This window comes from Stegastes partitus, unplaced genomic scaffold, assembly GCF_000690725.1.
Source record: "Stegastes partitus isolate 25-593 unplaced genomic scaffold, Stegastes_partitus-1.0.2 Scaffold100, whole genome shotgun sequence".
Classification (NCBI taxonomy): domain Eukaryota; kingdom Metazoa; phylum Chordata; class Actinopteri; family Pomacentridae; genus Stegastes; species Stegastes partitus.
This window is the reverse complement of record NW_007577831.1, coordinates 656,574-675,482: the sequence shown is the minus strand read 5'-3', so window position 1 is coordinate 675,482 and position 18,909 is coordinate 656,574. Positions and strand designations below refer to the sequence as shown.

General features: G+C 41.8%; 2 protein-coding genes across 3 annotated transcripts in view; both read left to right on the top strand.

Annotated features, from left to right (window-relative positions):
- crocc2 (ciliary rootlet coiled-coil, rootletin family member 2) overlaps nt 1-5,674 on the top strand; it is a 38,544-nt gene extending 32,870 nt beyond the window's left edge. Inside the window, exons 31-36 of the mRNA XM_008277555.1 lie at nt 14-454; nt 1,079-1,228; nt 1,315-1,506; nt 3,263-3,394; nt 4,669-4,848; nt 4,971-5,674. Coding sequence (XP_008275777.1) covers nt 14-454; nt 1,079-1,228; nt 1,315-1,506; nt 3,263-3,394; nt 4,669-4,848; nt 4,971-5,054 — 1,179 coding nt within the window. The 3' untranslated portion in view covers nt 5,055-5,674. The remainder of the gene's footprint in view (nt 1-13; nt 455-1,078; nt 1,229-1,314; nt 1,507-3,262; nt 3,395-4,668; nt 4,849-4,970) is intronic.
- Nucleotides 5,675-6,565: 891 nt separating this feature from the next.
- Nucleotides 6,566-18,909, top strand: part of sned1 (sushi, nidogen and EGF-like domains 1) — a 39,137-nt gene continuing 26,793 nt past the window's right edge. For both annotated transcript variants that reach the window (XM_008277552.1, XM_008277551.1), the window contains exons 1-7: nt 6,566-7,077; nt 14,633-14,920; nt 16,243-16,383; nt 16,493-16,655; nt 16,738-16,863; nt 17,124-17,237; nt 18,478-18,591. In XM_008277552.1, the coding sequence (XP_008275774.1) occupies nt 6,859-7,077; nt 14,633-14,920; nt 16,243-16,383; nt 16,493-16,655; nt 16,738-16,863; nt 17,124-17,237; nt 18,478-18,591 (1,165 nt within the window). In that variant the 5' untranslated portion in view covers nt 6,566-6,858. The remainder of the gene's footprint in view (nt 7,078-14,632; nt 14,921-16,242; nt 16,384-16,492; nt 16,656-16,737; nt 16,864-17,123; nt 17,238-18,477; nt 18,592-18,909) is intronic.

The window sequence follows — 18,909 nt, the reverse complement described above, 5'->3', positions numbered from 1 at the left end:
AATTCCTGTACAGGACAAGTTGGAGATCTTGCAGGGGCTTGAATCTTGTGCAAACACAGAAAAGCGGAAGCTAAAAGAGTCTCTGGAGACAGCAGAAAGCAGGGTGAGCCATCTGGAGCTTTCCCAGCGTACCCTTGAGGGTGAGCTACAGAGGGCCCAGCTGAGGGCTGCAGAGCTGGATGCAGAGTCTGGGGCATTGCAGGAAAGACTGACAGACCTGAGAAGGAAGCTGAGTGAGAGTGAAGACCAGTGTGCAGCACTGAGGGTCAGTGAGGAGAGGCTGAGCACGTCACTGGCTCGAGCTGAGCAGCATGAGAGCCAGCTGAGAGAGCAAATTCACAAACTGTCAAACACCCTCAGTGACAACAGGACCAACACTGGAGCTCTGCAGGAGCAGATAACACAGCTCCAGAGAGCTCTGACTGCTAGTGAGCAGGACCGAAGGCTGCTGCAGGTACAGTCTGTCACTGCTCAGCAAAATAAATGCTGGGGATGACTTTGACCAGAAATATATTTACAGACAGACATTTTTTAAAAGCCCATATTATGCTCGTTTACAGGTTTCTATTTTTGTTTTTAGAGTCTACTAGAAATGCCAACAATTGTTAATCTTGAAAAAAAGACTATTTTTCTCATACTGTAGACTGCAACAACGCCTCCTCTGCCTCTGCCAACAACACTTCATTCATCTGACCTGATGTAATTGAGATAACACTGGTTAACATTGGGTTTACGATATGTGACCAGCATTACCTTGCTTTCATTAAGCCAGCTGATGAATTAGAACAGGCTGAGTTTTTCAGTGTTTCAGACGGAGATTGAGAAGAAACGCTGCAGCAATGTAAAGTATGAGGAAAACACATATTCCAGTAGCTTGGTATAAACCTACTGATTTGCTCAGTGATAGAAAAATTCACCCTCTTGCTTGCAACTTCCAAAAGTATATCAAGAACTACAAAAGATGCAGAATATAAAGGAATGTGAGAAACATAAGGTCAGCGTAAGTGCAAAATCCAACTGTGTTGATGAAACTATGTTGCTCTATGTGTAGTGTACTTCAACATATGTGCACCCACAGGAACGTTTGGATAGAACACAAGATGCCCTTTCCGAGAGTAAGAGGCTGAACCACAAACTCACAGAGCAAACCCAGAGCCTTCAAAGAGCCCAGGAGGACTCAGAGCTAAAAATTTCTGAGCTAGAGAAACTTAACATTACAGTGAAGGAGGTGAGTCACACCGGCAGCGTGTAAGTAAATAAAGGTGCAAAGGTTGAGGCTCCATTTTGATTTATGGGTAATTGACTGTGTCTCAGAGCCTGAAGCAACAGCAGGAAGCTGAACTGCAAACTGCCCAGCAGCTGCAGCGAGGGAAGGAGGAACTTCAAGAAAAGGTCACCAATCTCCAGAGCTATTTGCAAAAGCTACAGCGTGAGAGAGCAGAGGTGGAGAAGGTGCTGACACGCCTCAGTAAAGACAAGTCAGCACTTAGAAAGACACTGGAGAAGGTGAGCTGACGAATCTGTTGTACTGTACCTTCAAACAACAGTGGAAAAATACACTAATTAGCTTTATTTCCAAGGTAAACCGCATAACTGTCATGTATGTACAGGGAATATAAAGCTGCCAGCAGCTGGTTAGCTTAGTACAAAGATTTTTAAGAGTGTGAGCAACTAAAATTTCTCTCAAGAATTCAAACTATATCTTCACCTACATTGTTTCAGATTAGCTCAACACGACGCAATTTTACAGCTCTTCTTCAAAGTCTTTTTTTCAAGGAGATCATATACTTATGTAACATGTCTGTGAAAAGAGAGAAAAGTCTACACTTTTGAGAAAAACCTTAGAGTGATCTTCAACAGGTCCTTCAAATTTAACAGATCTGACGACTGGTCAAAACTGGCCTTTTTCAATTGAGGTAAAGGCCTATGTATCTACCAAAGACGTAGAGTTTTTTTTGTGCCTTTATTACCATTGTGCTAGATTTGTGTATATAAAGTAATCATCTTCTAAAAGCAAATAGAAAGTATGATGACATTGTACCAATAGCGGTCTCCTCCATTCTCTTCCTGTCCATTTCTGGATTGATTTTTGGATTTTATTGTTCGTTTTTAAGGTTTTAAATGGGTTGTTCTATAGCACAGCTCTTGCCTCATCATACAAGGGAGAGAGCACTGAAGTTGACCAACCAGATGCTCTTAAATGTTTAAGGATCTGAGCACAAAAATAGACTTGACTGAGCCTTCACAGTGGCTGCTTCTAATCTCTGGCACAGTTTTACATACTTTACATGTCAACTTGCACAATGCTCTAGGTCAGCTTTTTTTTTTCTTTAATGTCTTTTATAAATAGATTTGACTTGAGAAATAATGCCTTTAGATATTATTTACATTGACTTCTCAAAAATAATTCTGGGAAACAATAGAACAAGCTTTATGATGTAGTGCTTATCTAAAAAGCACTTACAAAATCACATTAATCACTATAAAATATTTAGATAAGGAGAATCTCCATTTATTTTCTGCAGTAGATTGAAATTTCTCTGGCTGGCAGATTTAGCAGACATGGATGAAAAAAGTTGATGCAGCTGTGAGAAATCACCATACAAATAAGAGTAACCAGCTTTTTATTGCTCTGAGTCATTTGCTCTGATACTAACAATATTAAACAGTTTCATAGTGGCCAAAAGCTAAAAAAAAAAAAAATAACAGTAAAGGCATCATCTACCTCCACTTTTTTTTTTTTTTTTAAACCTGGACCCCAAAACATTAAAATCTTTGTGTTGAATATGAGGTAAAAGATCTGAAATAAATGAGGGAGCCAAACCGCAATTGGCTTTAAATATAATTAAAGCATCTTAAAGTCAATTCTACAACTGCTGGAAGCCTTTGTACGAAAGTAGCCAGGCCTGAAGTAATATGAGTTTAGTGCTGGTCAGAAGCCTCGCTACCACATGCTGGACTGAGTGAAAACATGCTGCCGCCGAAGCACTAAGACACATAAACGAGCAGTTACATTAATCACTGCAGGGGGAGAAGATTTTTATAAATTTGCTGCTTTATTATACAATAGGTTAGTAATATTATTTCTTCAGTTTCTGCGTTGTATAAAGTTTTCCTCAAGTGATGGAAACATGTAGGTGGACTGTGAGAACCGAGAGGCTCTAAGCTCGGTCTCTGCTACACACATTACAGGAAGGCACATGAGTACAGAGCGATCATGGTAAAGTCGTTCACATTATGTCACCCTCGTGCTGTTTGTCAGGTGGAGATGGAGAGGTTGAGAAAGGAGGAGGAGGCAGCATCTGTGGCCAGAGAGCGAGAGCATTTGGAGCAGACAGTCGGCAGCCTGGAGCAGGAGCTGGCTGAAAAGCAGGACGTGGTGCAGGCTGTGCAGGTGAGAGGCTGCCAGACTAAGCTAGGGATGGGGTCAGGCTGGCACTTGGCGGGGGACATAAATGATATTAAATGGACCCTGATATATAAATTACATCAACCAGCCTCAACATTAAATAACCACCTAGCTAATAATGTTTATTTCTCCCTTGTGCTGCCAGAACAGCTTCTGAGAGTGTCGTGCGGTGTCTGGCAAAAGGGACACTGGCAGCAGATCTTTTGGATTCTATAGGGGTCAGACTTGTTCCAGCATGATCAGATTGGGATTGTTTGGGTGTTTGGAGGCTGGGTCAGTTATTGGTAGCCAGTGATTAAAACATGACATCATTATATATTTGAAATCTCCAGAGATGCATTTTTAAATAGCAATTACGTGTATTTATTTTAGTCGGACTCACCAGTTGAAGGTTTTTAGTGCTGACACAGCACCGTGAAGGTAGGTCTGGTTATGTGAGACTAATTTATATTAATGTTGCATCAGTTTTAGTTTCTCAAATTAATAAGCATAACAATAAAAATGTTACTGAATATGGATCTTTCTATGCTTGTTTGATTGTACTGTTTACTTCATTAAGCACAATAAGTACACTTGCTTTATTCAATGGCCATTTTAGAGAACTTTGTAATTGTTTACACCAGAAACCTAAAGAAACCTGCCTTCCACTAACTGTTATGGTTAAATAACCGACTTAACTCAAGCGTAGAACATGGAGACAATGCACAGTTTAAGGAAGTTTATTAATAAACAGGAGTTGAGAACCTGTGGCTGGTGAATGGCTGTTGTGGGACACTTGGCATCAGAACACTGGTGACTCTAAGTGTGGCGCGTTGCTTGTTACGGGGTTGACTCGCCATTTTTAGAAATGTGGTGTTAGACAGGGTGAGTTGCAGACAAAGGCTTGGCAAGAGGAGGAAGCCTGGTGCTTGGCCCTGATGCACAAAGAAGTTGCTGATTAGACAAGGAATCACACAAGGAAGCAGAACTTATTAAGAGAATCAGCCAGTGACACTATCACAAGAGCAGGCTGGAAAATCTGCCAAGAAGTGGAGTGACAAGCTGGGGTATTGCAGCAGGTGATTAATGGATGAGTCTCAGGTGAGTCGGGGAAAGGACAATGGATACAAACAAGAGACAAAAGGGAGAAGGAAAAACAGAAAAACATAAGGAACTGGGAGCAAATTAGTGGTGCAATGACACTAACATGTGCTTTTTAGTTGGACTTTCCCAGGTTAAGAAACCCAGCACTTATGTAAACTTATGTGAACTGTCTTCAGGTGCAGCTCTCCCAGTTGGAGCACTCTCATGTACAGCGCCTTCTGGAGGTCACAGCCCGTCATCACGAGGAGTTGGCTCTGGAGACAGATCGCCTGAGAGACAGTCTGCTCCAAGCAGAGCAGGCTTTGGAAACCAGGGAAAAGGCTCATCGCCAGAGGGTCAAATGTCTGGAGGAACAGGTATTATAGCTGTGGGTAATTTGCTGGGAAAACTGTCTTCCATCCATTCTACTGCAGATTTATGTTTGTTTTTGTGTTGTCAACGCATCATTTTCTTGCTTCTTTGTTTTTCACATATGTAGGTTCTGACTCTCAAAGAACAGCTTGATCAGGAGACGAGAAGACGACAGGCCTATTTCAATCAGATGCTACAACCTGGTGTGTAGACAGAGATCCTGCAGTGAAGTATGTAGCACCTCTGCCTTCTTCATTCACTGTTCCTCTGGCAGCTTCCCAACAACATTTTGTTTTTGAGCTACATCCACATTTTGGACGTGCACAAAAACACTCCCAAGGCGTTTGCTCCCACCCTGCACACGTGCACACAGGATTACATTAATCTGCAGGAAAACTCAACAACAACAAACAATGAGTGTTTTGTTTATAAGTGAACTGGATGTGCCAAATTGTTTTAAGGATTTCCTCTGGCTTGCTACAGTTGTTGTTTCTAAAACTGCTTATGCTGTCATTTTTTTTTTTTTTTTTAGGAAACAATGTGATTAAAGGCTTCCATGACTGATACTTTTTCCTTCTCTTGTAATTGTTTGTATACTCATATGGATTATGTACCAATTTTGTATGTCATAATCATCATTTGTATATCCTAATGAGGATATATATCTATATATTAATACTGATCCAAATATTTAGAGCAATTTTCCTGTTGCTGTGATGTATTATTGTTTAAGCCTCACACTTTTATTATGAGTTTTGTTTGCCTCAACCAATATTAGTGTGTGCAACAGTTGCAATTGTTTTCAATAAAGCTGAGTGTTCCTGAGCAGAATCATACAGTTTTGTTTTACAAAAGATTTTGAGATGTGATAATCAGTGTGGCTCATTCTGCTGGCCACACAGTCTTGTTATGGAAAAAATGTTTCTGTGAGCTTGGTGAAGAACAGCACTGCCCTTTCATGGCATGTGAGTTCTAGCATTTGGTTCGCACCATTAAAAGCCTTTGTGGATTTAGTGTTGTGGGTGAGAGAATGACCTTCGCTCTCTGTTGCCAGTGCTGTCTTTAGTGTTTTCTCTCAAAGATAGTTGCAGACTCCAGGATATGTAGGGATCCTTATTCTTTAGAAGTTCCACAGCCCTATAAGTTTGGCATAACATGTGATCTTCCCTTTGCAGATTAGAAAGCACAACTGTATTGTCTTTGCTGATTGTTTTCAGTCACATTTGCATCCCTTGTGTAAAATGTAAGTATTTTAAAACTCAACAATTCCTTTGCATTCTTTCTTTTTTTCACTTCTTACAACCTCACTTTCTGCACAGTTTATTTTCACAACAGTGCACATGCATGTCTCCTCACCGTGTAACATAGAATTCCTTGGTAACTGTACATAGTGGGAGTTTCACTGAAAGGGGAAAATCTTGTCAGAGTTTCTTTAAAGCAGCCCTTTGATTATCATAGATCCGCCCAGTGGTTATCCAGTTACCAGCCTCCTTTTAGCTATTGGCTGGAAGCAGCTAATTATGCAAGGTAGTGAATCCCTGTGGGGGGAGGTGGGGCCAAAGCTGAAAGAACTCCTTTGGCAAGCAGAATAGAGCTTTTATTGAGGATATTTCTAAGCTGACCATCAGGGACCAAATCGCTGGATTGTTTAAAAAAAAAAAAAAAAAAAAACATCTCAGCTGAATCACGCTGCTCCCCCTCTTTCATTCCTTCCCTCGTTTCATTTCAGTGAGACGGAGTGTAGCTCATGCAGTGCCCAGCAGCAAGCAGAATGCAAGGAATCTACAGTATTCCCCTGTCTCACACAAGAAGCCCAGTTCACTGCTAAAGGACAAGTGAGGAGAGACTGAGGCAGAACCAGAGAGCAGTCGAGGGAGGATTCAGACTGCTGTGGTTGAGAGGAGGAACGTACGGTCTTGTCCTGTTCTGCTCTGCTCTCGTTGCCTCAGGTGTGTGTGCTCCTCCCTCCCCTCCGCAGTGCCTGCTGTCAGCTCCATCCCTGGGTGGCTGAGGCCATGGTGTTGGTGCTGCGAGCCCTGCTGCCCTGCTTCTGCACCCTGCTCTCCCTGAACCTGCTGCCTAGGGTGGAACCAGCTGTGCCCCTGGAGGACTTCTATCCCTTTGGCCAGGACAAGGGGGACACCCAGACCATCACTCAGGACGACGGAGGCTCCGGTCTCCTGGAGATCTCTGTTGCTTTCCCCTTCTTTGGAGACAGGCACACAGGACTCTATGTGAGTACACAGCTGTGTGTTTTTGGTAATGTGTGTTTGTGTCTTAATGCGTCACCGTGTGTGTGTGTGCATGCACTTGGCAGTTGGCAATTGAATCTGACATGGTGTGGATTGTATAAGAGCCTCAGGGAGGTGAGATCTGGCACACAGCCAAACACTACATTGCAATGCCCTTTGAGAGTTTGTGTATGTTCATGTGCTCCCACAAGCTCTGGTGTGTAACCTCATTTGTAGAATATCGCATTTTCCTCTCATGGGTGGAATCATAATCCTTTGTGACTTTCTCTTCACTTTACATCTGCCCTTCCTGCACTCTGAGGGCTCTCAAGTCCACCGAGGGCGAGTGAGAGACAAACTATTAGCAGAACACTGGTAACCCCTGTTATAATAAATCTGCAAAGGGCTGTTAAAGGAAATGACAGTTTGTGTTCGTACTGTTGCCGCAGCATCTGTGAGCCGTTCTTTTTCAGAAGAAGTGAGAGCGGAGGGAAAATATGCTCGCCGGAGCGAGAGAAACAGTGCTCATGGGAGGAAGCTGAATTTGACAAGGATTTTCGCGCACCACAGTGAAACTCCCTTTGATCTGCCTTTGTCATGTACTGGGTTCAGTTCCAGCGCATGGAAAGGCAGAACTCCCTTAAATCAACACCACCTGTTGTGGTTATGCATCCACGTTCGCTCTCCCAATCTTCCTTCCTTGCCCGAAGCCCCGCCTGCCTCCTCTCTGTTCGAATTGTGGGGCATGGGAGGCTGAGGAACCATGGCAACAGTGGGCAAGGTCAAAGGTAGTCTTTCTAATCTGAGCATTTGTGCCAAGAGGGTGAGGTCAGTCTCCTAAAGAAGAATTTTTTTAAGCTCTTCTGCATCTACACTCAGTGTATGGACAGTGACACAATGTTTATATGTGCAGTGTTACTGCTGCAGTTGCTGGCGCGCTGTTTTTCTGCTGAAGTATTGCATAAATTCCTGAACATCTCTTCTCCTGTAATCACACTGATACACAATACTCAAATTAGACAAGATGAGACAAGTTACTGGTTGCTCGGTTTGTTGATCTGCAACTGAATTATCATCTGAGATAAAAATCTGCACATTCTAAAATGTGTTTGTAGTGATGTGATATCCTGTAGCTTGCTCTGCATCTCATTGAGCTGTAGTTCTGTTGTCACGGAAAGCATAACAGATTATGGCAGGCACTTGAAATTACAGTCACGCTCGTTTTAAATGCCCCACCTGAATCCATTAAACATCTGCTGTAATGTGTGCGGGCCACGGGGTGATATCTGCCGCCAGAGAGCTGCTTTGAACAGGTAATATTTCAGTGAGTACTAAGGGGTAAATTTGTATGAATAATTTCTCCCAGGAGTTTGTTCCAAGCCCCTGGGCTACTGCCACATGGAAGCTGTAGAACCAAATGGATTTTAGATGGTTTGTGGGTGCTGTCTTACTTCATTATCATAACTGATTCTGTTTAGCAGTACATATACCTCAGAGCGTTTTCTTCAACTTTCTCACAGCAGATCCTGTTAAACCTTTTTGTCCCTCCCTGAAGAGAAACCTTTTTTATTTAACCAACACAGCGGTGTGTTTTAGAACAATGAGTTACAGTGATTTCTAATGTCACCTAAAAATCTCTTTGAATATATGAGTCTCTCCCTCTCCTGTCCCATTTCTGCCTCATAGTAACCAGGCTGTCCCTCTGTTATGGTTTGTGTCTGGGAGTTTTCTCATGTTGCTGAGATCTCTTCCTCCTCCTCCTCCTCCCCCTCCAGGTCCTCCCTCCCCTCCTCCCACGCCTCAGATACCATGGCAGGGGTCTTCCCCCTGGAACTGTCCAGCTGCTTTATCTGAGAAATGACCAATCACTTTAACAGAACACAGATGTATCTGCAAAGCATCTTAGGAGCTTCTAAACAATGCAGTTCATGGATTAACTACTCTTACGGATGTCCAGCGTAAAGAACATGAAGAAGGACATCCCAGGTCAGAGAGGAAAGAACACAAGTTTAAAAGCAGATGTGCAAATAGGTGGTAATGATCAAAGGTGCTTATTGTTGATGGACAAACTCTCATGGACAGTGGAAAAACACAAAGGTTCCTGGGGATTAAAATGTACAAGAAAATGACAGATAGTGGCATTTGTCTCTAACTGCAAATAAACATTGTGTAAACAAAATTCAAATACATTTTAAAAGTGTCCTGCCAAAACGGCGCTACAGTTTAACTGCGCTCTTTACAGATTACACATCTGCTAGTGCTCATCTGGTCTTCTGAGGAGCGTCAGCACTTTGTGCAATTTCATTCACTCAGTTTCACTCACCACTGTGTATGGCCCAAAGATGTGTGCGTCAAGTTTTATTCTTTGTACTCTGCATGGGTGCTTTTTACATGCATGTGTTGGATGAGACATGTGACAGCGTGATGTTAGAAGCAGTTCATACACCGTGGAGAACATATATCTGCACATACTTAGAGAAGTCTTAAAGTCTTCAACTAAATGATGCACTTTAAAAGAACCATTTGACATTTGGGAATATGCCTCTTTGCTTTCTTGCAGAGAGTTTGATGAGGAGGTTGATACCCCTTTCATGTGTGTTCATTAAATATGAAGCTACAGTCAGGAGATGGTTAACTTAGTGAGGTATAAATGCTTGCAGCGTTTTTGTGTCGTTTTTGTCCAGGATCGGTTATGTACCAGACTATTGCATGGCTGGGCATTGTGGCTTCCTGCAGTCTTTCCCCTATGCCTGTTTGCTCACAGTGATGAAAATGATAATGTAAGAAACAAATCTAAATAAAAAAATTTAGCTTTTGGTACACAGATTTAGCCCTTCCAGTTTAGTCATGAAAGCACTATCGTTGTCTATTTGAGTCCAAGTTACATTTAACCCCCAGGATTTTTTTAGGGTTTCTTCCATTTTGACAAAAATGCTTGTCAATTTTTTTGTTTTTACACTTTTGTAAATGCTTCGTTTTTGTTTAGTTTTGGTAAAAATCAAGTTGTATTTTTGTACCTTGTTTATTGGCCATATGGTGTTTTTTATATGCTGGAAGACACATCATGAGTATAATAGGCAGTCAGCGCCATGGCTAAAAAACACATGGATTAAGACATTCAGGATTTGATACGTAACAAACCTTAGGAACCACTCCTGTCAACTTGCAGGGTGGGACACTATCTATCAATATTCCTTATAACTGACTCTGATTCTAACATGTATGGCTGAAGTATTTCAATATTATCACTTGCCATTAGTAGTGTAGAGTATTTTTAAAGACTTTGAGCAGAGTTGCTCAAGCTGTGGTGAATGGGGGTGGATGGAGAGAAGGACTAACGAGTGATATCAGTCTACTTGTCTTTCCAAAAGAACAAGTCATACAAATAATGTGTTCATGAGCATTAAAGCCTGTAGATATATTACGGTAGGGTCCAACAATAAAATAATATATATAAATGAGCATAATGTGAGCTCTTTTATAACTTTAAGTTAATGGATGGAAGTATTTAAAATGTTCTTGCTCATTCTAATCTGTATAATTTTCAAATAAATATTTAGTACAATACATTTCCTACTATGTACAGACCGGTTAAACAGTGCACTAATATCTTTTTGCCAACCCTTCACCATACTTGTGCAAAAGAAGTTGTATTTGAGTCCTTCCATGCAGTTGCAGACAGGATTTATTGCCTCAATCTAAACTCTTTGTAGCTCAAGGTGAGCCAGGGCTAAGCAGTTACAGGCCAAGTGCACAGACTGCATACTGTAGTCACTTCCTTTGGTCTCGTCAAATAATTGGACAAGCTTATAGCTGTGAAACCTCCATTTTTGACAAGGAAAACTAATGTTTTCCTGAGTTGATCCATGGGCACCTTTTTCATTTAGGGTTTGCTTTGGCTTGACTTAAGCCAGATGAAAGTTTATTTTAGTCCATAAATTGCTTGGCTCTAAAGAAAACCACCCAAGCAAAATCCTGGATGTATCCGGCAAAGAATTCCCAAAAAATAACAGTGGTGTTGTGGAGTGAAGTGGCACCATTAAGAGTGAGAGAAAGAAATATGGGGAAAGAGATGCTTCTTACAAGGTTGACTGATCGCACCTCTCTCCCGTGTGATTCTGACCTTGGTCATGTTACAGCAGAACACAAGGCAGCTCTGAACCCATTCACTCTCTCACTTAAGTGTGATGCAGAACCACCCTTCACTGGACGTCTGCACTAGTTAAAGCCTGGTTGGAATCCGTGAGAAAACGAAAAGTATGTGATATGATGCAAAGAAAAAGGTCCTAAGTTCAGTTTAAATTCCTCGTAGGTCATTTCCATGTCAAAGTAGCCTAAAGAAATCTTAACAAAAAAGAAATACACTTGTTTAAACAGTTCCAGATGCTACACGAGATTGGATTAGGCGATTAAATATATTCCAGGATTGAATAAAACTCTATTTAGTGTTCATGATTTCCTGCACTAATTCTGCTTTAAGATGGGTGAGTTCCAGACCACTGCTACCACAGCTCTCTCATTAGTGGGCATGTGGGTGTGGAAGGTTTGTAATTCATGTACATCCTTCCATTCATCCAGCCCTATGCCTTCGCTCTTGTTTTTCTCCCAGTATCAGATAGCGCTCTGGCTGACCCTCGGGCCCTGCCCCTGCAGTCGGTCGTCTTTTTCCCCATATTGGCCACATTCTCACCACAACACGCTGATGCAGAGGGGAAGGCTGTGGTCGGGCAATTAACTCAGCTCCTGTGCTGTGCCAAACAAAACTTCCTCTGCTGTTTTTACAGCAAAGTCCTTCAAATTATGGTTTTCATACATGCGTAGAGTGGAGCTCAGCCATCTGACGTTGCTTTGTCACCGTCACAAGCCTCTTGGTCTGAATGCAAAGACAGAAGGTAAAGTTCACGCTAGAGTTTAGGAGAAGCAGGGTAGGTGTCATGGCAGGCAGAATCGCTCCAGGTTGGGAATACCTAGAAATAATGCATGAATGAAAGCCCTTCATAGGCATTTAACCATTCAGCCTGCAGAACCTTCACTCAGGTTTAGGAGCTTTTTCCTGAGGATGTTCACAGTTTATTACAGTAACTTTGGACATCAGTAAATGTTTGTGATGCAAGGAATTGTCATAGTAGTTCTTCAGAATCAGTCGTTGTGTTAATTACTATTTTAACAAGATTGCTAATCTGTCATAGATATCTTATCAAGAAGCACTGATATTTCCACTCAACTTTCTCCCTGAAGGAACGTCAACCTCTCCTCAAAACATCTCTAGTTTACTGCCTGTGTGCCTGATCTTTCTTGTGTTAGTTTCTTGTGGGCTTCAGGACAGTGAACAGTGCTGGAATTGTGGCGATCAGTTGTGATTTGAACATACTACACCAACACAGAGTCCAATCAGAGATGACGGTGGCAGTTGCCCCAGAGAGAAGGAAGCGCAAACGGTACGAACGTAAACAAAGGAGGAGGAAGAGAGCTGGGATCCATGTTAGGCTAAAGGCTAAAGGCTAACCCCTCCAGACCAGCAGGACCGTCGCTCCTACTCTCCAATGTCTGCCCCCTTGACAACAAGCTGGATGAGTTACGTTTGCTGAGAGAAACCCGCAGAGAGTGGAGGCACTGCTGTGTGTTGGCTTTAACAGAAACATGGCTCCATCACAACATCCCAGACAGACATACACCTGGAGGGGACGACATTATTCCGGGCGGACAGACAGACAGCTAGCTCTGGGCAGCATCTGCAGCTTCACCATCATCACACCATCGTGTGTGTCTTTGTGTCCCTGAAGACCTACCAGGACCTGAAGAGGTTCACCATGTTCAACGGATGGCGGCGCGCATGGACGTAGTGGCCTCTTCAGGAGGCAGCGACAGTGAACTTTTAGTGACTTATTACAGATGTGCATTCCGCAAAATAATTGCTGGTTGAATAATCCTGAAGAAACGCACTGTCATCTTGCCTGTACTACTGTGTATGTACAGCAAAATGACAGTAAACTTGATTTGATTTTTGATTTGATGTCCATTCTGTGTTTTGTTTATATGCTATGTGACATATCATGACTGTAATAAGCAACTCCATCTCATAACTCCAGGGTTTCATGTGTAAAAACTTGATCCGATCCAGTCAATTTGCAGCATGGGGCTTTCTGTATTCTTCTTCTTCTTCAGCATCGGTTTCCTGTTCGAACATGTATGGATAAATTACTACAATATTACAACTTCGGTATCATGTAGTGACAGTTTACAGTGTCTAAACAGAGTCGCGGGTAAACTGGTGTGCTCGAGCTGCACCACGTCAGGAGGGGTGAGGAGGGACTAAAGATCTGCACATTCTAGAGAACGCAACAGTGTAGAGTTACATCTGACATCAGACACATTTAGTGTCTTGATTCTGTGACTTTCAGCTTAAAGTTGCAGCCATTATTGTTGTTCTATTATAATTTTGCAATACATTTTGTTGTCTAACTGCTGCACATTAATCAATACTTTTATGTTCCCAATGGCTCAAATGACTTTGTGTAATGTGAGATCAGTTGCTTGCAGGTATGTATCATTTGGTGTTTTTAGTAAATAAAACATGACACTACTTGTCCAGCACCAAATAAAGGAAAAATCTAAAGTCAGGTATTTCTGCTGGAGTTGGAAACAAAAAAAAGAGTTAAATGTTTAAACCAGTGGAAATGCCAGTTTTTCTATGTGCTTTCTACTGTATGACTAAATATGTCCTCACTGCCCTCAGTGTTAGCAATATTAGTAACTTTACAATGTGGTAATATGTCAATATTGTTAACAGATAATTCTGCTGCCCCCAAGATGTCAAAGCAAATTTAAGGAATGCAGTTTTAACACTTGAATGCCTACATTTTTTTTTATTCATTAAAAAAATGAGATTGAAATTAGAAATAAGTTTCAAATAAAACTCTTCATTTCTTCTTGTATGAAATCTCAGAAATGGTGAAGGACATCCATCACAGTTATTTTCACATTTCAGTTTCTGGAGTTTTTGCTTTACGATTTTTAAAGTGATTGTCCATTGATTATTCAGGTAATTGAGTAGTTAATTTATAAATACACCCCTCCTTGACCTTCAAAAGTAGATTTTCAGGAAGCTGATTTTCCAGCATGCAGCAGAACATGACTGCATTTTTCACAGAGGAGATATGTAGGTGAGGGGAGGATGGGGTCATTTACTTGGTTGCTTTACTGTTGGCAGTCATGTGTGGATTTAAAGACCGTGAACGTTCCTCCTAGTGTGAAGACTTTGCAGGTGCGTGAGCAGCAGAAGCCAGGTTTTCTCAGCTGCTGTCATTATATGGAATAAAGGTAGCGTCTGTTTGCTACATGGGAAGTGCAAATATCCGTTATGGAGCTTTCGCTGCCCCATGCTGCTGTTTGCCCTGTGAGGTCAGAACTTGCGTCCCTTCCTCTGCACCTCCACTCTAAACCCACCAAATCCTATAAACACATCACAGAAGTTAAATCTGATGATGTTGAGGAAAATCTGGCAGTGATTTATTGATTTTATTGCCATGCTCTTACTCCAGCTGCATCTCCTCCTCAGGTTAACAACAATGGCCTGGTATCTTTCCTGAGGGAGGTGTCTCAGTTCACACCAGTAGCTTTTCCAATCGCCGGGGACAGACGGGTTGTGGCACCATTCTGGGCCGATGTGGACAACCGTCGAGCCGGGAGAGTCTTCTACAGGGAGAGTCAGGATCCCTCCATCCTGAGGAGGGCCTCAGGTGATGTTCGGTCGTACTTTTCAGAGTACCCCGACTTCAACGCAACATGGACCCTCATCTCTACATGGCATCAAGTTACTTTCTTTGGAGGCAACTCCCGTACACCGGTATAATCTCACATTTCATTTTACAATTGTCCTGCTCCTATGTAATTACTGTTGTCGGGTCTTCATCAGTGATCTCCAACCATTGATACTTGTTCCCCATCACGTTTTGCAGCCACCCCGGGGCGTATGGTGAGATTGTGAAGTATCTCATCCAGACACAACCATCCAATGCTGATCTTTTGTCATTTCAGTCTGACAGTAACCAGTACCAGCTACAAAAGGCTGACTGCACCATATGCACCTCCCACCAACCTTAGTTAGACATGTTGCCTCTGGGTGTGCGTGAAAGCTAGCTAGCAAGCTATTTAGCATGGCACCAGAGAAGCTGAAATAGTTGGCTAAAAGTAGATCCATCTTCTGCCACCCGAAGTGTTGGCAGCATCTGACTTGACAAAAGCAACCTTCACAGTCAACTGTATGGAAAATATCTTATACATTTAATTGTATAACATCAAACTTGTGTTGTGTTATTGACAAAGTCACATTAAATTCCAATGAAATAAACACTTCTGGAACATGGTGGGTAGTGCTGATAAAAGTCAGGTCGAATCACTGTTATTCAAATGGCACATTTAAACAAAAGATATTGGACAAAGGGCTTTTGAACTGAGAAATACGAGGTATGAGTGTTTAAAAAAACAAGGTTAAAATACTACTATTATTTATTAACCAAATTACCTGAGTTATTTAAATATTAAGATTACAAACCTACAGTATTATATATCATACAAATTACCCTGACTAATTTAAATAGTAGTGTGAAGACTCTACAATATTATATATTATACAAACTTACCTGACTAATATAAATATGAAGATTAGGAACCTAAAATGCTAAATTACCTGGTAACTAAAAAATTAAGGGTAGTACTGGAAAAAAAATACATGGAACACCCAACAAAGTCAAAGTTCATAGGGAATCTGTGAGCAAACATATTGGCAGCAGTGGAGAAGAAGAATTCACTTTTCGTAGGAAGAAACCACTTAACTAAGGGTGCTTGAGCGTATCTAATACAAATATTTGGGTCCATCAGACAAAATGAATGTAAATCTAAATAATCTTATATTCTATGGTAAATGTCTGTTTGTTAACTTTTCACATGATTTTTTATTATCTGGTTTTTAAAAAATCTACTGATTCTACTGTTGTCTTTGAAGTTCTTGTCCATCTGCCTCCACAACAAGTCCAGAAAAATCTACTGTGTCTCACGCTGACTGAATCTGCACCATCAATGTGAAGATTCTGTTAGATACATGTATTATTACAAAATTTCCTAGAAATCAGGAAATGGTTTAACCAAGTCTCTTTCTCTTCTGTGCAGGTAAATACTTTCCAAGTGGTGCTCATTACAGATGGAGAGCTTTCCTTCACGATACTCCAGTACAATAACATCACTTGGACCACAGGTATGCACGCCAGCAGTGGAGGAAACCTGGCTGGGCTGGGAGGGATTGCAGCACAGGTAAGATCACATGGAATGTCCAGTATCTGCTTTCCCATTTCCATGCGTCTGAATTGTAATTCGATGATCCTTTGTCGTAACTGCCTCGGCTTTGTTACTATCTTCCCAGGCAGGTTTTAATGCCGGTGATGGCAAGCGCTATTTCAACATCCCTGGCTCTCGCACCGCCGATGTGGTGAATGTTGAGGGAACCACCAACGTGGGCTACCCTGGCCGATGGGTCTTCCGTATAGATGATGCACATGTGGAAGTGGGAGGCTGCAATAATTCTGGTGAGATTAGTACTTTTAATGCTCCTTGATGTCTTATTATTGTTGTTCCCAGGATTCCTGTTACACTGACCTCTTTCTGCAGCCTCAGTGTGCCCACACCTGCGCCCCTGCCTGAACGGAGGCCAGTGCATCGATGACTGTATCACAGGAAACCCCTCCTTCACCTGCTCCTGCTTGGCTGGCTTCACCGGTCGACGATGCCAGATCGGTGAGTTATGGTTGACACCACTTCCTGCTCTGTTGCGCTTGACCCACACTGTGAATGACTACCTGTCTACCTGAGATCACCCTGGAAAAATGCTTGTAAGGAAAATACTAGACTTGCCAAAGGGACACCTGGAGATTTTCTTAATACCTGTATCAGCTTCTTCTCCTCGGACTTTACCTTTTTATCTGACCTTGGCAAGATGTTTCCCTCTAATTAAAAATATCAAACTAGCTCCTTTGTGTTTCTCCCTGTCGCTGCAGATGTCGATGAGTGTTCTTCAAATCCTTGCCAGAACGGGGGGACTTGTGAAGACCAGATTAATAGTTTCATCTGTCAGTGTCCTCCTGGATACACAGGGATTCACTGTGAAACAGGTACAACTGGTACATTGCTTCAAGCTGTTGTAGTTATTTTTACTGTATTTGTTGTAGTTGCTTGCTCCTAATAAATTCTCTTATCTTCTTAATATGCAGATAATAACTTGGAAAGTAAAAATCCGAACAAGAAACATGTCTGCTGTTTAAACAGGAGCATGGAGTGAATGTGATGGCCAAGTTGTTGGTGTGCATATCACATTTGTACCAATCAATGCCATCAGCAGTGATACCCCGATTCGTAGACATATAATTTCTAACTATTGAAAACCCTTAATGATTGAGGTTTTTTTTTTCTGCATTTCTTCTTGTATGTTTTGCATAAAGTAAATAGGCTAAAGACCTGGAAAAACTGATTACTTCAAGGTTGTTGTTTTTTTGTCTCATTAAGCACCTTTCAATATCTGTCCAGCCTCTCTGGAGTTCCACAGTCCAGCATGTGGAGATGTACTAAACCTCTTCTAACATTTCTATTACTGCTCCTAATAGAGACTCTTTAATTTATGGGGTAAAAACTTTAAATAATTTCTTGAAGTGTAAACATATGTATAAGAAATGTATACTGTGTATATTTACCTAACTGAGTAGGTAAAAGTTGTAAAAGTTGGTAGGGTGTATAACCAGCAGGTGCCAATGTTTTCTGCAGTGAGTCACTGGTTTGATTCTTGGCTGAAACAAAAACTGTTTTGTAGACTATCGTGGTCCAGCCTCTCCGGAGATTCTGGCCACTGGATATATATCAACTCAATAAACAAAAGTTTAGGGCACATACCACATGGTTGCCAATGTCATCGGCCGTGGTACCTGGTTCGATTCCTGCCTGGCTGGACTTTTACTGCATGTCATTCTCCTTCTCCCAGCATTGGTCAGGTTCTAATGATTTTGAACTCGAAAACCACAGACAGGTGATCCATTTTATTCACTGTATATCACAAATTCCACATTTCTTCTCCTGGCCTCTGCATAAAATAATTATGTTGAAGACAACAACAACAAAAAAAGTTTTTTATAATATGTGTGTCCGGTCTCTCTGAAGCTTCTGTGCCTATTCCCACAGTCCGGCCAGTGGAGATGTATCAAACCTCTTCTAATACCTTTCGCAGCCAGCAGCGCATACTTGCAGAGTGAGGGGAGCAGTGTATCGGATATATTAATCAGCTGAGTAAATATTCCATGAGCGTGTCTCTCTGCCTGTGTGTGTGTGCGTGTGTGTGTGTGTGTGTGTGTGTGTGTGTTGCAGACATTGACGAGTGCAAAGACAGGCCATGCTTCAACAACGCGTCGTGTGTACAAGGCCCTGGCAGCTTCACCTGTGTGTGCAAGCCGGGTTACACTGGTGTGCTGTGTGAGACAGGTGAGCGGAGTTTTTCACAGTCCGCAGGAAAGTAGGCATCTCTCTCCAGAGGAAATATTTTCTGCTGCTTTCTACATCAAACTCAGTCTTTTGACAGATGTTTCTGTCCAAAGAGTTTCCCAGTCTACCTAGACAAATGGGTTATGGTTGAATGGATTTGCAAGCAGCTCTTTTTTTTTTTTTTTGGGTCACACACTGTAGCAATGAACCACAATGAGAAAGTTCACTGAAGTCAAGTCAGTATCCAAAAAAGTAATTTTCTAATCTCCTTTCTCTTGTGATTGATTGTTGATGAAACTTGAATCCAGTGGAGAATTA